Source organism: Pygocentrus nattereri, chromosome 19 (assembly GCF_015220715.1).
Source record: "Pygocentrus nattereri isolate fPygNat1 chromosome 19, fPygNat1.pri, whole genome shotgun sequence".
Lineage (NCBI taxonomy): Eukaryota > Metazoa > Chordata > Actinopteri > Characiformes > Serrasalmidae > Pygocentrus > Pygocentrus nattereri.
In genome coordinates, this window is record NC_051229.1 from 16,310,244 (window position 1) to 16,320,238 (window position 9,995).

At 37.0% G+C, this 9,995-nt stretch overlaps 1 protein-coding gene across 1 annotated transcript; it reads right to left on the reverse strand.

Annotated features, from left to right (window-relative positions):
• Nucleotides 1–441: 441 nt before the first annotated feature.
• On the reverse strand, nt 442–8,780 carry pgpep1 (pyroglutamyl-peptidase I). Its single transcript, XM_017697152.2, has 5 exons — nt 8,617–8,780; nt 7,388–7,440; nt 5,831–5,947; nt 5,455–5,687; nt 442–4,419 (listed from the first exon to the last, which is right to left on the reverse strand). The coding sequence occupies exons 1-5, from the start codon at nt 8,645–8,647 to the stop codon at nt 4,227–4,229; spliced, it is 627 nt and encodes a 208-aa protein (XP_017552641.1). The 5' UTR covers nt 8,648–8,780; the 3' UTR covers nt 442–4,226.
• Nucleotides 8,781–9,995: the final 1,215 nt, after the last annotated feature.

Genomic DNA, 9,995 nt, shown 5'->3' on the forward strand with positions numbered 1-9,995 from the left:
AGAAACAGGCTGTTTAATTATAAGCGATAAAGGGAGGATGGTCATGTAAAAAATAATTATGATCACATAAAACCACATAAATGTTATAAGTGTACCTGGAAAAAAACAAAGTAAAGGAAAAATGTATGATATGGGCCCTTTAAATTGTTTACCACACAAGTACACATTGAGACAACAGAAACACTGCTGAATTCTTTCCAGTTGTAAACTACTATATCAAGTTACTAAAGATCTTATGAATTTTAACAGCTTTTCTTCTGAGGTTGCTTTGGATTGGGTCAGACTGCCATGAATGGAATTTTTTCTTGAAGGGCAGGTTACCAGTTATGTTTGTTATGTTGTTATTATGATTAATGGCAAGGCAGGTCAAACCAAAAGCCAAAATGAAGAGAACATCTGGCTTTAAATTCCCCTTGAATGACATTTCTTTAATAAAAAAGGTCACTTATTAAATAACAGTGTCTTTATTTATAAGTATGATGTAGTTGAAGATCAGATCACATTGTCCAAAGGGTTCGTGAACTTTTTCTCACCCAGGTGTGCATGACTAACTGTTCCACAGGTTAACATGAAATGAGAAAGACTGTAGGTAGACATCATAAAGTTGGACAATCAGCTTCACATTACCAGACTGGTCCAGTGTTTCTTCAACAAAAAAAAAAGAAAGAAAGAAAGAAAAGATAATACAAATGAACTGCTTTCACTGTCAGTATTTCCTATAACGTCTCCAAAACTATATAATTTCTGTATTAGGCACACTTCAGGCCCACATTTCTATCATATTGTCACTGTCATATCAAAACTGCTTGTTTTTTGTTTCGTTTTAACACAAAATTTTATCTCAAAATGGAAACTGCCCATTACATTGTGGCAGCAATAAAACTGATACGGTCAATAGACATGGTTCAAACTATTTGTAATAAAATGTATTTACATTAACACACAGTGCTTTGCAAAAGTTCATTTTATAGCTATTAAGTTATAAATTTCTAAGTGTCAGGAAGAAAAAACATTTAACACAAAACTAAACAGAAACGATTACAACTAAATATAACATTTTTCAGCGTTCAGTGAGTCCATATGTTGCCTTTATCACAGATTCTTTCCAGGACAGTTGCTTTCAATTTTTCAGAGAAATCTACATGGATATTTTTCCACACCTTCACTGGAAAGTGGTCGCATTTCTTGCTTCTCATAATCCAAGTAATTTCCTCCTCTCTCTCAAAGAGTAAATCTTTAAATGCTATTTATCTGCTTTTTATCTTGCATGGTTGTTAAGAGTCCCACTTTCCAAACTCAAGTTTGGAAGCACCACTTTTCCTTCGACTTCAAGAACAGTATATCTAATATCCTCTACTGAAAGATAGAAATATTTCCTGTTATAGAATAACTTTTTTTATTTTTTTTGTATTTAAAGGCCATTTTGAGTGGAAATAAAATATATGAAGGATCTCTGAGTTCTGTACAGTAATGTACACTAAACTTAAAGCTTTTTTCTTTGCTTCTCTTATAAAGTTGCCATTTCAGACATATGAGTTTTATTAAGACAGTGACAATATGCTGTAGGATGTGAACAATGGATTATAAATGTCATACATTTTGAACCCTGATTTCACAGTATCAATCTTCACAGAAAAGCTGCTGACAATTACAATACCCCTGATAAGACAGCTGTTTATCATTTTTGCAGAAGACCTTGATATACGCAGAAGGCAACAGTATTTCCAAAGTGTGTGCTTTGACTATGATCATGTAAAAATACACATTATCATTAAAATAAAAAACAACAACAACAAAAAAACCAAACCAAAACAAAAAACCCCCCAGAAAAATCAAGGTACTAGAGTTCATTACTTTAGACAGTTGGCTAACATGTCAATGCTAATATAGGCACTGTACAGACAAACATTTCCAATCTCATCCTCTTTGTGTACCCCACCCTATGAGGGAAACAGCGCACATTGTTGTTATTCATTTAGACTAAATTTTTTCTTTCACTTTGTGTTAGTATGTCTACTAAAATATAACTCGCTACCAGCCTCTCCCTAAATGCAAACATAGTGTTATGCTCATTTTGTTGCTGTCATAACAAAACAGTGTATCTCCAAAACGTTAACTTTACATTACATTGAAAAAAAAAGATACTGTCCAGCTGCAAACTATATAAATGCACCATCAAAGGAACATGGACCTTAAAGGGGAATTCCAACGACTGTTCAAAATCTCTGCATAATTAAATGGTTAAGATGTAAACAAAGTCATTCAAAGTGGTTTGATGTGAAATGCTCTGTTCTAGAGAAACTGTGTCAGAATACCACACAGTGGTAGTGGTATCTGGCTCACAGAATGTTATTACAAGAAATAGACAAAAATATGTTGCCTGATGAATGAGACACTATTTTTTTGAGAGTTTTAGGAAAACATGGCTTAAAACATATTTTTGAGTAAAGAAAAAAAACATTTATGATGTAGTGGTACATGCATGAGGTTGTGACATATATGACATATATGACAGTTTCGGATGCCACATAACATGGCTATATTTGTGTTGTAGATGCTGCGATCCCTGGATCCTGCCACCACTACTGTAAAGAAAATATGAGTCAGTAAATCTCTCTGCGAGGAACCATTTCATATCAAACCACATTGAACCACATTCTACTGCATCTCAACTAAATACAAATGCATATCGTGACCCCAAACTAAATGAAAATGCATAGTCACCCCAAACAAAACAACACAACATTTATCTCCAAAATAGTAGCATTACAGCAGAAGGCAAAAACCTCCTGAACTTGTAAGTTAATATTGTGTTTTTCTATTGATCCATTCATCATGAAATTTTCACACAGTGTAAATAACAGCTGCAGTGTTCCAATGATGAGGAAAAATATAAATCAACAAAAATGGAGATGCATGCTTTTTTTGGATGGTGATGACAGAAATAATAATAAAAATAGTCTTGTGTCGAGACTGGGTAAATGGAGTCAGTGCAAGTTTAAAAAAATAGAACTGCAGTGCTATATCCTACAATTATGTTCCCTAACTAAAGGAAGATGCATCCTTGAGGATACCACCACAGTGACAGAGTTTGTACTCGAAAAGATATTTTTTTAGTGTAGAAGGCAAAATACAGAGGGGTTCAATGTGAAATTTTCTGTTCTAGGGAACCTTAGGCAATCAGAATTGTTCGACGGTGGTGATGGGAACCAAATATCTAAAGCGTTTAATGCCTCTAAAAGCTCCCTTATGAAAGTATAATACATGAAATGGTCCCAAATATGATGCCTGAGACTTTGTTTTACAATAGTTCTGAGAGAAAGTTTGGGCTTTGGATAGTAAATCACTTTGAGAGAAGGTGTCTTTAGGTAAATAAAATGGCTATACTGTAGACTATAGTTAATTGTTAAAAATGGCGACCCTGGTGGTTATTGCCACCAACGTACAGAAATCTGAAACAGCATGTGTCTCCACAGTGCATCAATTCACTTCAAATCTCTCTGATCAACTCAATGTTTCATTTAAATAGAGATTTTGAAAAATCAGTGGAATTGCCCTTTAAGCACATTTCATCATACAATTTTGCTCCACCTCTAAATTGCCTCTTGTTTTTTTTGGATTATGACACTGTGTGCCAGTGGGCAGGAAAATAATGTTAAGCAATAAAATCAGCAATTACCTCCCACTCTCACCACCTCTACCCATCATTGAGTAAAACTGCTCAGCTAATAGACCCTATTTTTAAGATGCTTCACAAAACGTTGAATGTTAAAAACGAATAAAAAACTGAAACACAATGAAGTAACAAGGTTTTGATGTGACAGCATACATATAAGCAAAGAGACTTTATGAACAACCTCATTCTTTCCAGGGAGTGACTGGGCTATATTTAAAAGCTGGAGAGAAGTGAAAAATATAAACATAGCAGTTTGTGCACTGACAGATTCTATATGCGCTGTTTCCATTCACATTGGTTCAAAAAGAGTTCTTTATACATAGCACCTCATCTCAGCATCTTTTGATTATACCCCTAAAGTGCCGTCCGTTCTTATCTGGCCACAGTGACGGCAGGCTTCAGTGTGCAAGCTTCATCTCAAATCAGTCCACTACTCCCTATGTAGTGTGCATAAGCACGAGATATTGACATCATTGAACATAGCTGAACCTCCTGTCTATGCACAGACACTACACAGTGAGTGAGCTGTTTGGGACACACCCCTGTTCCCTCATTGACCGTGCTGGCAAAGCTGCTTCTCTGTGTTGTGCTCCATCAGTTCCAGCATTTCCAAGATCACGGCCCTGAGGGCCTGGGCCAACTCCTCTGCGCTGTAGGGCTTTCCCAGGGGTGGAACATGCACGAAAGCTGACCTGCCCTTGCCCAGGTACAAAGAGGTGTAGTAGGTGTACTCACACAGGTATCTGATGAGAATAAAACTATCATGAAAGGGGGCCAAACAGAGAAAACATCCGTGTACATGATACAGTCACTGTAATTAGTAAAGACTGATATTCTACGCACCATGGAAGGTGCCATGGAAGTGTAACACTGGTAAGCTTTCTTAGCTCATTAGCTTATTTGATAACCACCAATGGCTCTTGGCTTTTTCTGAATAATAGAACATGTTCCTCAGCTGCCACATTTTGTTCAACACCAGTGTTGTTACCTAAAAAGGTAAGCCATACATCAATTTGAGTTTATTTGTTTTTTTTTCTTTGTTTTTGTTTGTTTGTTTTGGTTTACATTGGCTGTCTTGATATCTGTTCACGAAGTCTTACAGATACTTGAATCTCACAATCTGTTGGAATGGACATAATAACTACACATGAATAGATTAGCAAAATAACAGTAATAACTCTTCACTTAAAAAGTTAAACTGGAGGGTCACCGTTATTTAGCTGAGACATAAGACATGGTAATTTCTTCTGCCAAAAGAAGTTCTAGTTTGCATAACTGTAAACTAAATAGTTAGATGAAGGGCTACAACAAGATTCAGAATTTAACCTACTAATTTCACACACTTCTGAATCTAAGAAAAAAACAGACTACATATTTTGGTGATCTTTTCTTATGCATCTCATTCTTTTTATTATTTCTGTTGTAAACTTATGTTTAATAGATAGTAGCTACTTTTCAGTTTTGACATTAAGCAGTCTTTTATGTAACTTGTGTGGAATGCTTTTCTACCAACCAGAGTATGTGGTTGGAGCTAACTCTGTAATGTAAATGATACAATACCTATTATAATAGTCAGTAACTGTTACGAAACTAATATGTAAATTATGTAGTTATTAGAGTGAACAGTGGAATTGTGGGAAGTGTGGGCCAGCATACAATGGCTTAAGTTGTTAAATGGAATGTAAAAAAACAGGGTTATTAAAGGTGAATTAACCCTGAAAAAAATGGAAATTTTACACGGGAATATTTAAATATCAGCTTCAACATCCATTGCATACCTGCCAGCGTCCTTTGAAACAGACAGAGTAACTCCGAGGCCTGAGGAGTTGACCCTCTTGCAGATAGCATCCATATCTATGACTGAGTGGATACACTCTGGTCCTCCATCCATACAGCACTCTGACCCAGGATAGAAGTTACAGTTGTCAAGGCGGCTGTAACCATGGTTATGCCCACATTTTTCAAGGGTTACCGTGGTAGCCATTCCGGAAACTCCTACATGGACCACTAACTTCGGAGCATGAAACAAAAGTGAGAGTTGTTGAAATTAAAAATACAAATGTATGTGCATGCATATGTGAAAACCGATTGGCTGTCTAAACATAGCCTTAATGGCACTGAGCAAAAGTGTCCAACAAATGGCAGTGACAGTACCTGTGGGTGGTACTGTTTCCATAGTGATGGCAGAAGGTTCTGGACTGCCTGGTACTCTACAGGAACCTCACTGACATGTAGGTCCACATTCTGCCCCAAGCCCAATTTCTCCAGCTCCTGAGATGAACACACACACACACTTCAAATAACGAAGAACACTTCAAATAACGAGGCTGCATCTCTCTTTTGCTGTAGGCACAGTGAGCAATAATATATTACAAGATGATATAATTATATAATTATATTTTATAATTGGAGCAATTATAAAGTTCAAAAACACATCTCATTTAGGGCTGTCAAAGCTCGATTTTAAAAGATTTAAATATCTATTAAAATGTACTAACTTTATGATAACACGCTTAAATTTTCTCTCTCTATCTCAACATATACATTGAGAAAGACAGAGAAAGAGAAATAGAGAGAGGGAATTTAACCGTGTTATCATAAAATTAGGACATATTAATAGATTTTTAAATCTTCTTTAGATCAATGAGACGTGTTTCTGAACTTTATAATTGCTCCAATTATAAAATATAATTATTTTACATAATATAACACACGTGTGCACAAATATGTGCACATGAATATGCTGTAAGAGAGAGCAGTAGGAGAATCACACACACACACACACACACACACACACACACACACACACACACACACACACACACACACACACACACAGAACCTTCTCCAGATCTACCAATTCTTAAGCATTTTTCCGCAAATGTTTGTGTACAATTTCTATTTATTTGTTGAGTTTAACACATTGGGTAAAAGAAATAAAATATAAAAATATTAACTTTTTCACTGCCACAATTTATGTTTAATTGAGCCCTCAATGTTAAATTCACCCGTAGAGGATGTGTTAACTTATTTTCACTTTAAAAAAAAAAAAAAATCAACAAAATACTTTGACCAGGGGTCTCCAAATGTTTGCATAAGACTGTATATTATCCGGCAAAGAACTATTTGTGAAACATCCCACTGATGGCCCCACCCTAGAAGACACCTGGGTGAAAAAAGATCAGGATTGTCCAAAACATACTGATGCCTTTGAACTTTGGAGTACCTTGGACGGCAAAGAGAACAAACAAGTGGATCCTCTAACACATCACCCTCACGTCTCACTCGAAGGCCAAATAACTAACAATCCTATGTTGGACATATGAAAAAAAAAAAGTCTTTTCCTTTTTTGGAAAAGGCAATTATGCTTGCAACAGCTAAAGGTGTAAGAAAAAGAGGTGCAGTTCCCCCACAAAAAAACTCTTATAACCTGATCAAAATCAAAAACTCGTCAAAACCAAACAACTGGTAGATTGCTCATCTACTGATATCACTGATAGTGACAACCATAATTGTATCATGTGTGGGGCTGATGAATGACAACTTCATAAACCTTAACTTATACCTCACATGCTTGCAAAACTATTTCATGAAATCCTTAAAGACATACAATCTGCAGGAAGACACTTCAGGGTCCACACTTGCTTCTAGGTCACATCGGTTACTTTTTAACTTTTAACTACTAGTTGTACATTCTATATTTCTTCATACCTGCACGGCCACCCAGCTTGCATTAACAGCATGCTCTCCAAAAGGCTCAAAACCTATAGAAAAGACAAGGTGGTATCAGTGCTGTACAGTGGCCCCACAGACAGTCTCCATTACACCTCCACAAACTTAAAACCAAACAACAGGTGCTCAGAAATTTTGACGCCCCCTACAGTGTGATGGGCTTTTTATCATTTAACCAGACTCTAGCAGAGATTTAATGAGTAACTTAACTCTATGAAGGTTAAAGTCACATAGATAGTACTTGCGTCAGGCAAATCACTAACACTAGTTTTAAAGGGGAACGCCACCGATTTTTCAGAAATTCCATATAATTTAATGGCCGAGATGTGAACAGTCAGTCAGAGTTGTTTCATGTGAAATATTTTGTTCTAGAGAAACTGACAGTCAGAACTGTTCACAGTGGTGTTGATAGGAACCAGACGTCTGAGTTTAAAGCTCATTCACAGAAAGTTTTTTTTTACATGCAATGGTAAATAATACACTGCCTGATAACCATGCCATTGTTTTGTAATAGTTTTAGGATAAAGTTTTGGATTGAAATCCATTTATATTACTCCATTCATGGCAGAGTGGCGGAAGCCAAAATAGCCCCCAAAGAGCAAATTCTACCATCATGAAAATTACATATAAAAAGTCACAAGTCGGTTCACTGGCGGTTTGGGTAGATAGACATGGTGACTTCTGGTTCCTATCACCATTACTTTAAAAGTGTCTCTACAATGAACCATTTGACATCCCACCACTCTGAATGACTCTGTTTACATCACAAGGACTCAATTATTCTGAACTTTTCAAAAATGGTGGAATTCCCCTTTAAGAAACTATGCTAGCAGAATAAACTTCAATTCGTTCAGTTCTAAGCTGGTTTAAACCATTCATTAACACCAGGTTCTTCAATAGCTGAGTTATAAAGGCACATTAATACAACAGCAATCCGGATCTACAGCAAACGCTTTAACGTTAACATTCAGCAAAAAAAATAGCCATGTGTGGAAGCAACAGTGTTAGCTTTGTTACTGTTAATGTTTAATGTCTTTCTGTCTTTTAAACGAGTCAGCGTTAACAGAACCAATGATAAAGCGACAACTGTCACAGAACTACTTGGCAAGATCAGGCTGAGCTCGACCAAGTCAGTCATTCTTTTGTTTTCCCCATAAGCTCCCCCAGAAAGAGTTTCACTAGATGAACACACAAAACAAAGCCTTTACCTGTCACAATAACCGTCTTCTTTTCAGCCATGCCACTGAACCTAAACTACTATCTGTTCCAGTGAGGTTATTTTAGATAAAAAGGCAACGATTCATGGGAGAAGTTGGTCGTGAAGCGAAGCGCCGATCACTGATAGTAAATACAACTCCCATCAACTCTTCCTGTGCTGCTCTTCCTCCGCACCGCCCTACGCTGCCGAGCCCAACAGCGCCCCCTGCTGCTCAGGCATGAACACATCAGTGCTTATTGACGCAAACGGTGTCCGAAACGGCGCTGTTCTCTACGCTGTGTCCGGGGAAGCATTTAAAACACTGTTTAAAAAAGTATTTAGACCTTAAATAGGCGCAAGGCTTGTATTATGATCTCCTTTCATTTGACCACACCATTGAAACAGGCAGGCGTCGTTCACACTGTGTAAAAGTTCATGACCAGTAAAATTGGACCAATAGACATGCTCCAAAATCATGTTTAATATAACCTCTTTATATTAAATACAATACATACAAAATCATAATTTATAGGTGACTGTCTAAAAACCCTAACCCCTAAACTTTAACTTGTAAATAAAATACTTTTCTTCAATTTTAATGTTGTTTTTTGTATGTCATTGAATGAGAAGTTAAAGGCTTAGATTGACAATGAGCTTAAAAGAAAAAATTATTCAAAAAATATGGTCCCAAGTTTTTATTCTTCACTGAAAGTTTTATTCCATGGGCAGAGCCTTATTTTAGCCACAGCCCTGCACTTCAGAGCAGGCAGTGAGAATGCATCCACAATGCACATTTTTTTGCAATTAAGTCAAATGTTGTGTTTTAATGAAAAATATTATGTATCGTTTAATGGTGTGTATAGCTGTGTTTGCTAGTTATATACTGGCTAGTGTTTTTGAGTTCTGCTCACAGTCCAAAGACACGCAGTCAGGCAGAATTGGAGATGCTAAATTGCCCCTAGGTGTATGTGAACGTATATGTCTGTGTGTCTGCCCTTTGACGGACTGGCGACCTCCCCAGGGTGATTCCTGCCTTTCGCTCAATCACTGCTGGCATAGGCTCCAGGCCCACTTACTGTCCACACTATTAGACAGACCTACCTTGTTGGGCCACCTTGTAGGTATAAAATCAGGGACAGTAGCTCATCTATTGCTGCACAGTTTGTGTTGCTCATCCTCTAGTCCTTCATCAGTGGTCACAGGCACTGCTGGCTGGATATTTTTGGTTGGTAGGCTATTCTCAGTCCAGCAGTGACACTGAGGTGTTTAAAAACTCCAGAAGCACTGCTGGGTCTGATCCAACACTTGCAACACACTGTGCAACACATGGAAGGGGACTAACAAAGCATGAAGAGAAATAGACAGAACACACTCTGTAATTGTACAACC

Bases quoted from the DNA above. Each gene is read 5' to 3' on its own strand.
- pgpep1 (XM_017697152.2), bottom strand. From the start codon at position 8,647: ATGGCTGAAAAGAAGACGGTTATTGTGACAG. The intron at 5,948-7,387 runs GTATGAAGAAAT...TGTTCATCTCAG, and splicing joins CAAGCTGGGTGGCCGTGCAG to GAGCTGGAGAAATTGGGCTT. The intron at 4,420-5,454 runs GTATGCAATGGA...TATTCTCATCAG, and splicing joins GTTTCAAAGGACGCTGGCAG to ATACCTGTGTGAGTACACCT.